At 41.2% G+C, this 14,693-nt stretch overlaps 1 protein-coding gene across 1 annotated transcript in view; it reads left to right on the forward strand.

The window, feature by feature from the left end:
* Positions 1-14,693, forward strand: part of Man1a2 (mannosidase, alpha, class 1A, member 2) — a 75,828-nt gene that overhangs the window by 15,459 nt on the left and 45,676 nt on the right. Inside the window, exons 4-5 of the mRNA XM_013024712.1 lie at positions 3,949-4,067; positions 12,385-12,465. Of these exons, the coding sequence (XP_012880166.1) occupies positions 3,949-4,067; positions 12,385-12,465 (200 nt within the window). The remainder of the gene's footprint in view (positions 1-3,948; positions 4,068-12,384; positions 12,466-14,693) is intronic.

Consider the following 14,693-nt stretch of genomic DNA (forward strand, 5'->3'; position numbering starts at 1 on the left):
CATTTGAGAAAGAAAAAGGTGATTTGGTTGGTAAATTAGGTCGGTTATGTTGTACATTCCTGGCTACTAAGGAAAACTTAAAAAATTTCCTTCTAGGGGCTGGGAAGGTGGCTCAGTGGTAGAGCGCTTGCCTTGCATGCATGAGGCCCTGGGTTCGATTCCTCAGCACCACATAAGCAAAAAGAAAAAGCTGGAAGTGGCGCTGTGGCTCAAGTGGTAGAGTGCTAGCCTTGAGCTGAAGAGCTGAGGGACAGCGCCCAGGCCCAGAGTTCAGGCCCCACGACCGGACCAAAAAAAAAAAAAAAAAAAAATTTCCTTCTAAAATGAAGGAAAAATGAAGTATGTGTTTGAGTGGAGTTTGAGCAGGAGCTGTGTTCATTCTGAGTTTGCTCTTATTCCGTCTTTAGTCCTCAGTCCACTTGTTAAAACTTCCCAGTTTCACTGAGCACATCTTATTAAACACACAGTTAAGTCTGGAGACTTGCCAAGTTGGTCTTGTGCTTCCCCTATTTTCCATGCTTATTGGTAGATAACCTTTTAAGGAATGGTAGGCAGAGATAGGAATATTTCAGTGGGGGAAGGCACATATATTTATCATGGGTGGCACAGCTTTCTTTTCCTTCCTTCCATCCTTCTTTCCTTCCCTTCTTTTTTGTTGTTGGTTGTTGGGCCTGAACTCTGGGCCTGGGCACTGTCCCTTAGCTCTTCAGCTCAAGGCTAGTGCTCTACCACTTGTGTCACGGCGCCACTTCCGTGGTTTATTGAAGATACAAGTCTCATGGACTTTCCTGCCTGGGCTGGTTTTGAACCGAGATCCTCAGATCTCAGACTCCTGAGTAGCTAGGATGACAAGCGTGAGTCACCAGCGCTGGGCTACAACTTTCATTATTAGTAATTACAGTATACCATCACTGTTACTGTGATATTATAGAAGAATTTTTGCTGACTTCTCTTAAAGTTTCCTTGTTGTTACTTGTGTTTTGTGAACAAATAATAGGCCTTAAAGAATAATTTCTCCGCCGGGCGCTGGTGGCTCACGCCTGTAATCCTAGCTACTCAGGAAGCTGAGATCTGAGGATCGCAGTTCAAAGCCAGCCCCTGCAGGAGAGACCGTGAGACTCCTATCTCCAATAAACCACCAGAAAACCGGAAATGGCGCTGTAGCTCAAGTGGTAGAGCACTTGCCTTGAGCTGAAGAGCTGAGGGACAGCGCCCAGGCCCAGCGTTCAAGCCCCACAACCGACAAAAAAAAAAAAAAGAATAATTTCTCCTAGGCTGGAGAAATTCTGTGGTAGAAGAAGAAAATTTCTTTTTGACAAATCAGTGATTACCAAGGACCTCCCAGTTATCATTTAATGAAATAAATGCGTATTTCCTCTGCAGAGGTTGCAGATTATAAAGTTCCTATTGCTTTGTGGATACTACAAAAATGAGACATTAATGTACTGCAAGAAATATTTAGTGGTTAATTAAAATGAGGTCTTCCCTTTATATTAAGCTAAGTGGTAAACTTATTTTTTAAAGCATTTGAATGTAAGCACCTATTGAAAACAAGAAGTGGATGTTGGGAGTTGTTCTGTGGCTCAAATGGTAGAGCACTAGCCTTGAGCTGAAGAACTGAGGGACAGCTCCCAGACGCAGAGTTCAGGCCCTACAACTGATACAAAAACAAAACAAAAACAAACTTCTTTGGAAGTGGTGCTGTGGCTCAAGAGGTATAGTGCTCGCCTTGACTGGAGAGCGCAGGGACTGCACCCAGGCCTAGAGTTCAAGCCCCATGACCGACAAAAAAAATAATATGTATGTGCCAAATAGATACTGGTCTTGCTACTGTTTAGCAAATTTATTTTTTGTGTTTTCGAAGACAGGGTGCTACTATATAGCCCAGACTGGCCTTGACCTCTCCATCTTCCTGCCTCTGACCCTTAAGTACTGGCTGGTATTACTGCAAGACATGCCCCCTCAGGCCTGGCCAGCATGAGTTCTTCTTACCTATATATTCTAGAAAATTTGTAAGATATGTTAGAAACAGGTCTTTTTTGCATCAAAATGAAGGAATTTTGATTTGGAATGGAGTATTAGACACTTGATGTAGGATTTTATTTCCCACATAGAGTACAGACATACGTATATGTAAATTCTGTTCATTATTTCTACTTTACTGGAGTTTGCTTTACTAATATTTTGTTAATAGGTATTGTATTTATATTGTTTTGATATCTTTGTAGTACTGGACTCATAAAAATGAATTGGAAAGTATTCTCTGCTCTTCGTCCTTCTAGAAAGGGGACATTTAAGATTAGTTTTATTTTTCCTTAAGTGCTTTGTATAATTAGTGGGTGAGCTCATTTGGATTTGTCTCTTCTGTTTTCAATGCTATTAGCTTTTGTTTTTATGTGTTTTGTAGATCTCTTTGCCCTATGAATTATTATGTCTTCTTGACAGGATCATTAAAGCCCTCAAACCAAAACCAGACCAAGGTAGTACAGGACAAAGAAACGTATAGACAGATATCACGTATGAACATAGACACAGGCAAATCTTAGTAAATTTAATGAATTAATATATAAAAGAATAAATAATCATGGCCAAGTGCCTTTGGCATGCATGGCTGGATATTGGTCAGTCTGATTGAAGATATTAAGGGAAAAAGAGAATAAAGTAGGTACCAGAAAAATATTTAATGACGTTCAGTGTCCAGCAATACTAAAACCTCTCAGCACAGTAGATTAGAAAGAAGTTTCTTTAGCTTAATGAGAGGATATCAAGACAACAACAACCATATAGTATAGTAGAGCTATATATTCTCTTATGTGTGTATATTGTGTGTGTTCGTGTGTGTTCATGTGTGTGTTATTTCAGAATGTGGGTTTGTCTGTGTGTGTGTGCGCACGCGTGCATGTGGGTGCCAGTCTTGAGGCTTAAACAGGGCGTAGGCACTCTCCCTGAGATTTTGTGCTCAAGACTAGTGCTTTACCACTTGAGCCACAGCTCCACTTCTGTTTTTTTTTTTGTGATTAATTGGAGATAAGAGTCTCAAGGCTGTTCTTGCCTGGACTGGCTTCCAATTGCAGTCCTCAGATCTCAGTCTCCGGAGTAGCTGGGATGACAGGTGTGGTCCACCAGTGCCCAGCTAATGTGTCTAATATTTTAGAACTAATGTTCTAGACAATACCACCATGCAGGGAACCGGAAGGGAGAAAGCCAAGGAGTTCATCAGGGTGGCTTGGAGTGCTTGTCTTGTGAGTGGGAAAATAGCCTTCCTGATGGGCTGAAGAAATTATTAGGAATATATGAATGAGAAAATGGCATTTAAATTAAGGACAACCATGGAAAAAATGGATGTGTTAGCTTAAGTCCTCAGAAGCAAACTTTTTTACCAAATAGAAAGGAGAATGGAAGAACAAACAGAAGAAAGTAAGATTGTCCTGTTTCCCTTGTTGTGTTTTCCATATTGAAGTATCTTATTTTGGTATCAGACTGGCTTCGTTAACACCTCTGTCTCTCCCACCTCCCTTTTTCTCTGGAATATTTCTTTAAAGATCAAGAAGGTAGATTTTGTTACTTTGATTTCTCTACTCATATTTTATGGTTTCTTTTTTTAGTATAATTTACTTATGGTCTTTTTTCCCTGATGTACTGGGGATTACACTCACAGCTTCAAGTTCAATTAAATTCAGTTAAGTAAAAAAGTGTTTTCTATTCTGACCATGCAGAAAGTTAAGGAGAATTACACTTTTGAATTTTCTATTAGTTATCAGTGTGCCATCTTTCACAAATTATAGTAAACTCCTTATGTTCTAAGGAAAAAGTGAGCACTATTTGGCATTCTCTTTTTCAGTCCTTACATTCTTTATATTACATATAAACATATGTATATTTATAAATAAAATGTTCCTTATATGAAGGGGATGTTTTTAATGACAGCTATTTTTTCCCCTAATATAGGAAGTTCGCAGATGGGTGCTACCATAGTAGATGCATTGGATACCCTTTATATCATGGGACTTCATGATGAATTCGTAGATGGACAAAGATGGATAGAAGACAACCTTGATTTCAGTGTGGTGTGTATACCATCAGTTATTAATCTCTTATATTACCTATTAAAAAAGACACTGCTGGGCATGTTGGCTTTTGCCTGTAATCATAGCTACTCAGGAGGCTGAGATCTGAGATTCATGGTTCAAAGCTAGCCTAGACAGGAACATCTGAGAGACCCATATCATCAATTAACTTGCAAAAAGCTGGAAGTAGAGGTGTGGCTCAAGTAAAGCTCTAGCCTTGAGTGAAAAAGCTAAGGGACAGCGACTATGCTCTGAGTTCAAGACCCAGTACCAGCAAAAAAAAAAAGAAGACATATTGTCTTAATGCTATAATCTGAATGTTTGTCTCCTTCCCAAATGAATGAATGGAGTCTTAATCACTAACGTGATGATATTTGGAAGTATGGTTTTCGTGAGGTGACTGGGAGAGCCCTGTCCTGATTAATATGATTATTGCCCTTATAAAATAGCTCCCAGAGCACTGCTGTGACCCTTGAACCATTGAGGACACAGTGAGAAATGTGTGAGCCAGAGAATGGCTCCTCAGTGGGCACTGGATGAGCTGGCACATAACTGGGCTGCCCAGTTGGCAGAAGTGTGGGATCATTGACTACATAGGATGATACTTTAGTTACTGTTTAGTTATTGCCTAAGATACACATCACAGTAGTTTAAACATAGGTATTAACTGTTGCAAAAAATTCTTTCTTCTTTTGTGATTGTCACTTATCACGTAGTTTTTACCTGCTTTTCTTGCCATTTTCCTCTTACATTTCTGGCCCTTATCACGTAGGCATTGTCTTAAATGTGCTTCCGCAGTAGTTGGGGGAGGAAAAGCAGTGGACAAGACATAATATGGACCTATAAAGTGCTTTGTGAAAAACAAACATAAACAATAAACCTTTTCAAAAGAGGTTTAATGGTTTGTCACAGCGATGGTGAACCTTCATAGAGAGGCCTCTGCCCAGCCTTCCCTTCCTACACCTTGGTATAGGGGTGTGGCTTAGCTGTAGAGCCTACAGGGTACATTCTACCCTGTGATTTGAGAAGGTTGCTGTCCCACTGTACTATTGTGAGGTTACTTGAGGTACTCTGGTACAGAGTAAAGGCTGAACAGTTGTTAGGATTCAGATTCCTGTCTCCCATGGTGCTTTGCTTCCTCCTTCCTCTCTAGGGCAGCATTCTCTATTCCTCTCTGCTTTTCTTTCTGTAGTGAATCATCTTTCAAACTGTTATTGAAGTCCATCCTTACATCTTTACTGATGATTTTCCTTGTGCTATGAAGACCAAACTGTATGTGTTATTCTGTGTTGCCCTGAGCATTGTAGTGCTAGACATATTTATTGGTATTTCTTATTTAGAATAATTCATGTTTTCACTTATGTTTAGGTTTGGTTTTGAGGGGTAGAAAATCTAATGTTCAATCACGGAAACAAGATAAAGTGTAATTTCTCTGTCATCTTAGCCAAGTGCAGGCAATTGAGGCTGCTTTTCCTAACTCCTTAATGATCAGGACCTGGGGTCCTTTGTCTTCTACTTCAGTTGACCTCCTCATATACAGTGGTTCTTCACAGGGCGGACACCTTAGCTACTTTCCAGTCCCAGAAGAGGAAGAAGAGATAGCTGGAGATGGGCCGATTGTTCTCAGGAGTGTCACCTGCGTTTTCCTCATGTTGCCTTGCCTGTCTGTGCAGAGAACCTGGGACATACAGGCATTGTTTTTTATTTATTTTTCTCCTTTACAGCTTTGTAGCCCTAATAGATTGTATTTTGTATATCTAGTATATAAAATCCCTATTCTTCAGTGAGGAGGATATATTCTTATATTTTCTTTTAAACATTTTAAAGTTTTGCTTCACTCTTTTTTTTTTCTAAAGAATTACAAAATATAGTTAATATTCTACAGTAAGAACTACAAAACATAGCCAAGAGAAATGAAGCATATACCATGCTTCTGTGTTACTTATCTCTGAATTTATCTTTAATACAATGCCAATAAATATTTGAGCAATTTATTTTTTGTGGAAATTGAAATTCCAGAATTTAGATGGAGGCAAAGGGAGCCAAGAATAGTCAATAAAATATAAAAGAAAAAAAAATTCGAAGATTTATTCCAGAGGATGTAAATACTTATATGGCTATAATAGTAAAGATGATGTAGCAGAATGTCTATGTACATCTCATTTATGCCCAAGTGTCACTTTTCAGTATATGATAGTGGCTTAACTGGGCATCCGTATAGGAAAAGAATTGATAGAAAATGTGACCCTTGCTCCCACCTTATAAAATTTAAATTTCAATTGGAATATGAATATTAGTGTAAAATACAAGAACAGATCTCATAGGATATCTGAGAATTTCATTGTGACCTTGGTATAGGGAAAGGGGTCTTAAATAAGATACAATGTCTTAAGACTGAAAGCGTTAATCATCCAAGGTGCTTTTAGCCTTTATAGCCTTTAATCCTTGTAGAGTAGCTTATGTGTGCAGGGTATAACAGGCAGCTGTCATTGGTCCTAGCCTGCTTATTTCTATATGCCTTTTTGTCATACATTGCTCATTTTAGTTTGTTCTTTTACTTGGGTCTTTTTCTCTACTAACCTGTTTTAAACAAAGTATTTTCAAAAGAAGCTTGTTGATTCCATCCGAATCTTGTTCTCTGAGGACATTCTTAGTTCTCAGTCCTTTGTTATTTCACATTCTAGAAAACTTGAAGTTTTGATGAGGATTTCACAGAATATATAATTTGGAGAGAGTGGAATCTCTTGTGTATCATTGTACCAGTGGAGGCTCCGTCAGAGACCAGAACTACACCATCAACTGTAGGATTTAATGTTTAGAATTGTTAATTGAGTAATGGGAGCCAAAAGACCAAATGAAGTAGTAAATAGAGGAAACAGCTACCACCCATGGGACTCCGAGAACATGGGAAGAGGTGGAAATCCTTAAAATGTACTAACTTGGGCTTTGTGGAACTAGTATCCAGAGCTACTACGGCAGGCATTGCTGATATCTTAATAATTTTTTTAAATTCTTTTTTTTTTTTTTTTTTGTCGGTCATGGGGCTTGAACTATGGGCCTGGACGCTGTCCCTCAGCTCTTCAGCTGAAGGCGAGCACTCTACCACTTGATCTACAGCGCCACTTCCGGTTTTCTAGTGGTTTATTGGAGATAGGAGTCTCACTTTCCTGCCCGGGCTGGCTTTGAACTGTGATCCCCAGATCTCAGCCTCCTGAGTAGCTAGGATTACAGGCATGAGCCACCGGCACCTGGCCATCTTAGTAATTCTTACAAAGATGGTCCCAGAGTAGACTCTATCCTCTAGGCTGGTGCCTTGCCACTGCGTGACATCTAAGGGGCACACGAAGTCTGGTTTGGGTGTGAGGAGACTAGTGTACCCTGGGGCCCGCTGTGACTGTCCAGGTGAAGCACTGTGAGAAACGAGATGTACCCTGGGTGGAGAGAATATTTCTCCTTCCTCCAGTCTCCCATTGGTGGGACCCAGCTGCAGTCCAGGTGTGGGGTCTCAACAGGAATATATCAGAGTAGAGCACCGAAGAGTGAGCCTGAGAGAAGGCTTTTCAGGGCGCATTTCCCATCCCTCTACCACTTGAGCCACAGTGCCACTTCCAGTTTTCTGGTGGTTTATTGGAGATCAGAGCCTCACGGACTTTCCAGCCCAGGCTGGCTTTGAACCCCGTAGATCTCAACCTCCTGAGTAGTTAGGATGACAGGTGTGAGCCACCGGTGCCTGGCTTTGTATTTTGTTTTTTATTCAGTTATAAAAAATATTACTACAATTGTAAATATTTGGTCTATTAACGTGCTTGGAGGCGAGCCTTCCGTCTTTATTTTTCTCTCTAGTTGACATCTTGTTCTTTCATCATCTTGTTCTATTTCTCTCTCCATATTTTGGATTGTTTCATGTTTCTTTTTTCCATCTACTCTCTTGACTTTTATACTTTCCATTTACATTCATATTTTGGGTTACTCTTACACTTTGAGCATATCTACTTAACAAAGTTGAAAACCCGTCTGTTTTTGGCCCTTCTGAAGAACATATCTGTTAGACTATATTAGACTTTGCCAGAAAACCACGCAGACATCCCGGTACAAAGAACAAAGGAAAGGTCTGTTGCCAGCAAAGGGACAGGCAAGACCCTGTCTCACACCAGGTGAGGTGACTTTTTACAGCCTACGAGGTTTAGGAGGCGGTGGCCCTGGTGAGGAGAGGGGGGGGGACCGCACGCAGAGCCTTCATCATGGTGGCTGGGACTGATGGCTGCTGCCCAGGTAGGAGGTACGGGGTCTTGCAGCTGCCCGGACCTGAAGGTCACTCTAGGGGGCTCTTGCTGCCTTATCTGGTGGTGGTGTCCCCGAGGAGTGCCATCCAACGGTAAGGGGTGGCGACTGGTTATGCACTGCCTTCATTCCATGGGCCTGGTGTGGCCTAGGAAAGGCGTGTGAGAAACTATGGGAAGGGATGATTTTAGAATGAGTTAGCTTAGCTCAGCTCCTTCTTGTGTTATTAAGCCTGTGCAAACTCTTCAGTAATGGATGAATCACTACTTTTCTTGAATGCCACTTTTCAGAGCACACGGTGCTCTGCGTTCTGAGGATCTCTTGTCTCAAGTTTGTCGTCTAGTGTCGAGAGAAGCACTGTACAGCATGGACGCAGGCTGCTGGGTGGGTTGCGCACTATGGAGAATACGGAGGTGTGCCTGAGATAGTGTAGGCAGTATTGCTGTCTTACGTGGGGGATATTGAAGGACTCTTTACTATAGTGACATTTCTAGGAAGAGGCTCAAGGCGGGGGAGGCCCTGTGCATGTTAACTGTGTGGCTGAGAACAGCACGAGAGGTTGCTGGTTGTTTTCTTCAGCCTTCTAAAGGCAGGAGGCTGTTGTGTTTTTGCTTTAGCCCTGCTGTGGGAAGGCAATATCTTTTTATAAGCTAATGTCTTGTTCTCCTTGCTTTTATGTTTTGTTTTCCTCTGTGTGAAAATGTGGTAATTCTATTTCCGTATGTCTGTGTGTGGATTATTCTTGAGAAGACTCATGATGAGGATTGATGTTTTCTCAGCTCTTGAGGATGCTCAGCCATTACTCTTTTCAGTATGCCTCTGCCTAGTTTCTCTGTCTCTTCCTCTATCTAGAACTTGTCTTGTGTGTCACTAGTCAGGGAAAAAGTAAGAATCTTACAAGTAATCACAGTGATCGATGATGGTAATGTTATTTGAGGTAATAGTACAGATAAGTAATAGTGTTGATGGATACTATTTTATACTGGGTGGTCAGAAAAAAATTAGGATAAGGTGACATTTTTGCATAAATTCCTAATAGAGCAGTCATTTAGCTAGATGAAGGGAAGCACCCGGACAAAAAGAAAGTGAAAGGCTGAGTACTTGCCTGGAGGTTGGCAGTCCTGGGGTAACAGTGGGGCCTCACAGAGGGAGGTCAAGGGGAGAAGTGGGATCCAAAGGCATTGGGCTGATTGGTCATTTCCTGGGGGTGTGGCCAGGGCCACGGTGGTACATTTGCAGTATGAAGCTGTGGAACAGTGAGTTTCCTTCTGGAATTCCCTCTTCACCCCTGCCATAACGCCTGGCTCTGAGTCTGAATGCTTACCCTGCTTAAAGGAAAAGAACAGGGTACATGAAAATGAAAAAAATGGCTGGGTGCCTGTCATCCTAGCTACTCAGGAGGCTGAGATCTGTGGTTCAAAGCCAGCCCAGGCAGGAAAGTCCGTGAAGACTCTTATTTCCAAAAAACCAGCAGAAAACTGGAAGTGGCTTAGTGGCTCAACTGGTAGAGTGCTTGCTTTGAGCTGAAGAGCTGAGGGACAGGGCCCAGGCCCAAAGTTCAAGCCCCCAAAAAAACTGACCAAAAAAAGAAAGAAAGAAAGAAATTTCTTTACAATTTGGCCAATACAGGCTAGGGAAATTCTCTGCCTCCTGCTTTTCCTTGGTGTTACAGCTTACAAAAAGGCTGAAGCAACGTCAGGAAATGTGCCTGTGTGGGGGTCGCTGTGGCCTTTGCCCAAGCCCAGGGTCTGGCTCCTAGCACCAGGGACCAGGGGTTTTGAGGTGGTGTGTCCTGTGGGGAGCAGAGTATATAGGCACAACTGTGGAGACTTCCTATTTCTCAGCTCCATCCAACTGGAGCGTAGAGAGGAAGCCCTGGATGAAAGCAAAGAAACTGTTGGGCAAGTTATTACTATACTTCCGTCCGTAGAAGGCCTTCCGCCCCCATGTTAAAGCGGCTATGTGTCCTGTAGTACTCTAGTATGCTTTTTATTGAAATATATGAAGTAATGCTAAGCATGTTTTTTTCAGGAATGGGTTTAGATAAGTCATAATATCAAAACGTTAGATTTTTTTTTTTTTGTGGTACTAGGGCTTGAACTCAGGGCCTTGTGCTTACCAAGCAGATAAATGTTCTACCAATTGAGCTAGGCTCTGAGGCCTTTATGTTTTTGTTATTTTTCATATAAAAGTCTTCCACTTTTGCTTGGGGCCTTGGACCATGATTTTCCTATCTCTATCCTGAGTAGCTGGGATTATAGGTGTGTGATACCATACTTAGCATGTTTTTGAGTTAAGGTCTAACTTTTTTGACTGAGTGCACTTGAGCCACAGTCCTCCCATCTCTACCTCTCTCTAGCTAGAATTATAAGTGTGAATCATGCTCAAGAAAAATTACATTATATTGTGATAGTTCCATGTTAGGAAAATAAACACATTTGTGTCAACAAATGATGTGTTCTGTCTTATAAATACTGGAAAGTGTTAGGTTTTTAAAAAGAGGTTACCGAGTAAGAACAGCACCAGCACTCGTCACGAGGTATTCAGGTAAGGGGTAGGTTTATTCGGTAGACCTGCTGGGACCAGGCAAGGTTGGCACTCCACGTGGCTGGCAAAAGAGAGAGGAAAGAGAGAGAAAAGAGCTAGAAAAGAGCAGAGAGAGCAAGAAAAGAACAGAGAGAGCTTCTGGGCCTGCTCTAGGCCTTATCTAGGGTATGGGCGGAGAAGGGTGTGGCCACATCAAATTCAGATGTGACCTCTTCCAGGTGTCCCAGTTGCCTAGGTAACGCAGGTACTGGGTGGAGACTTTGCTGCGAGGAGGGTGGAGTCTGCTCGCCATCCAGGAGCGGACCTTACAGAAAGATTTCAGGATAATCTAACTTTTTGTTAAAATTTAATTATGAAATTACTAATAAAATTCATAATTCATATTTATATATACTTTATTTGTGAATTCTTGTTTATACTGTAGTTCTACATATACTGGAATTATACCATGAATTGTTTTTCTAATCCTGTTTCCATGCCTACATACAAATATACACACACACATATAAAATCTTTGGAATTATACTTAGATTATTAATGTTTCTATATATGTGCCAAACTTCTTTCAGTTTACTTTTTTTGGGGAGGTCTGGTTGTGGAGCCTGAACTCTGGGCATGGGCACTGTCCCTCAGCTTTTCAGCTCAAGGCTACCACTCTACCACTTGAGCCACAGCGCCACTTCCGGCTTTTTTATTTTTGCTTATGTGGTGCTGGGGAATCGAACCCAGGGCCTCATGCATGCAAGGCAAGCACTCTACCACTGAGCCACCTTCCCAGCCCCTCAGTTTACTTTTTTTTAAAAAATTTGGTTCATAACTTTGGTTCTTTTAAACAATTTGCATTTCAGAGAAATTTCAAGACTCATCAATTTGTTATTCAAACTATTGATTTTATGCTTACAGTTTCTGCTTTCCTAGTTTACATATTGTCACTAATCTACAACTTTATTATTATCTTTTACATTTCTAAATCATTTTTCTTTTTGATATATATGCGATTGTGTCTACATGAATTTGTCACCTAGAAGCTGGTTTCCTTAACGTTATTAATTCATTATTTACACTTGTACTGTTTCAAGATTTACTAAGTTATTTATGCAGCAGGAGGAATATTTAAAATTCATGAGCAGAGCTGTAGGGATGAGACCAGAAGGCTGGAGTCAGCGAGAGGGGAGTGATGTTCTGGAATGTAAGAGGTGGAGGCACCTGTGGTGGGAATGGCAGTCAGAGCAGGCCTCCGTCATTTGTTTCACAGTGCTGTGGAATGTACAGGAAGTGGCCCATCAGTTTCTGGGGCTGGGGCTTGGGCTTGGGGGCTGGAAGGACAGGAGCAATTGATTCAGCAACACCAGCAAATGGCAGTTGAGGTTATAATTGCATGGGAAGTAGAGATACAGAAAGGATGCTCATTCCAAGAGCTTCTGAACCGATTTGGCACCTATAAAGCATTACATGACCACCTGTGACTATTTCCCACCTGTTTCCACAGAACTCAGAAGTGTCGGTGTTTGAGGTTAACATTCGCTTTATTGGAGGCCTGCTTGCAGCGTATTACCTCTCAGGAGAAGAGGTGAGTATCATGGAAGTGACACGGAGCAGCCCACAGCTTGCCTGGATGTCATGTAGTTGACAAAGCCGTCCTTCTGCGAGATCTGCACTGAACTGCACCACCCAACAGGGCGCGAAACTGCTGAGACCAGATTGAGATGAATGGGAGCGTTAGTGCAGGTCCTCGTGAGGCAGAACGTTCATTACCAAAATGTCTCATGTGGAAATTGAATGCAGTGTATTACTATGAATAAGTAATAGAAGATTTCAAGTTCTCCTGTCTGCAATTCTTGGTACAGGACACAGAGACCCACTTGAGACCCATACTGCTGGAAATAGGAAAATGGATGTGAGAAGTTACTGTTTTGCTACTGTACTCTGCTATGCTGCATTTTGGGAATGGGGTTGGCTAGTGGAGGAAAGACAAACGGGAAGAATTATTCTAGTTTGTTTTTTTGAGAAACTGCTTCACCCGTATTTTTGATAGGCTGCATTTGTTTTGCTTTTGTGCTGCTGGGGATTTAGTCTGGGGCCTTTCCTGCTAGTCAAGATTCTCACTGAATCACGCCCAAGGGTTTGTTGGTCTAAATGATTTGTAAGTCTTTTCTTAGATGCAAGAAAAGTTGCTTTATTTGTTTGTTTTGTTTTGGTGCTAGTACTGGGGTTGTAATCAGGCCTTGATGCTCTTTCTTGGCTTTTTTGCTCAAGACTTTACACTTGAGCCACACCTCCACTCCCAGCTTTTTTGATGGTTAATTTTAGGTAGGAGTTTCCTGCCTGCTTGTGCTGGCTTTGAACCTCAGTCCTCAGATCTTAGCCTTCTAAGCAGCTAGGATTGTAAGTGTGAGCCGCCAGTGCCTAGCTAGATCTACATTTCTGAGCTATGCAATTTTCCTTTCACTGAACAACAGCATTTTTCTCTAAGGGAAAAGATTTGCTCCCTTTTTGTTTATCTGAGAAAGTATTTCTTTTTCCACTGTTGAAGGATAATTTCACAAGGTACAGAACTCTAGATTGGTGCTTTTTTTCTTTCCTTAACATTTAAAAACACTTTCTTATTTGTATGCTATATTGGCTTGTTTTCGACTACTATAACAAAATGCTTGAAGCCTGTTTATTTAGTTTCTAGTTTCAGAAGCTGAAAGTTCAAGGTCAGTCATTTTTATCTGGCATATGGCATTAGGATTACATAGTGAGACAGGCAGTAGAAGAGGTTTGTGAGCTCATATGTTTTAGTTTGGGTGATTTGTAGAGACCTATTCTTAACTATATTGTAATTGGGAGCCAGTTCATTTTATTACTATGTATTCATTTGTTACTATGCTTTTTTTTCTTGTACTTGATTTTCTAGATTTATTGACTTTTATACTTTTCTTTGCTAAAATTTTCCTTGCTAAAATTCTTCATGAGCATCTTTGAAAAAACTATTTTTTTCAATTTTTTTGCTTATGTGGTGCTGAGGAATCGAACCCAGGGCCTAATGCATGCAAGGCAAGCGTTCTACCACTGAGCCACCATCCCAGCCCAATTTTTTTCAATTTTTGATGGTTTTAGCTTCTCTATTGTTTCTTGCTTTGTCTGAACTCAAGGCCTAGAATGAATAGATTTTTTTTGCTTTTTATGTATTTCATTACTTTTGATTGAATGATAGATATTATGTATAGGACAGTGAAAACATGTTAATAATAGTTGTGCCTAGAAATGCATGCTAGTGTTAGGGTAGGGGTCAGTGCAGTCAGGGGTTGAGATAGGTTTGTGTATTTCATAGCTAGTTTTACCTTTAGTGTATTCCTGGTTGCAGAGTCTTTTAGTGTTACCTTGTAATAGGACTGTGTCTGCTTTGCAGGAAGTTTTTCTTATTGTCTGGCTCTGTTAGGCATTTCCTGTAGGTCTGGGCCTCAGAGGAGGTCTCTTCATTCTTATCCCCCATCTCCATCCAGACTGCAGTTACCTATTTGCTGATTGTTCCTGGCTGTTGACTTTCTCCTAACTGCTAGATTGCTGCTACCTTCAGCATCCACATCCTTTCTTCCCTGGGACCACAGGGATCCTGTGTGCCTTTGCTTGGCTGGCCTTATCTGCAATGTTTTTCCGAAGCCCTTTTTAGGCCATCACCCTGCTTCCTAGGCATATCTCTGGATGGCCCTTGACCTTGGGAGCTTCTGGAATGAATTATTAAATAACAGTGAGAGGAGAACATGGAAGGATTTTATATTTTAGTGTCTTCAGTGTTAGAGTTTGTTTTTGTTT

This window comes from Dipodomys ordii, unplaced genomic scaffold (genome assembly GCF_000151885.1).
Source record: "Dipodomys ordii isolate 6190 unplaced genomic scaffold, Dord_2.0 Scaffold78, whole genome shotgun sequence".
NCBI classification, from domain to species: Eukaryota; Metazoa; Chordata; class Mammalia; order Rodentia; family Heteromyidae; genus Dipodomys; species Dipodomys ordii.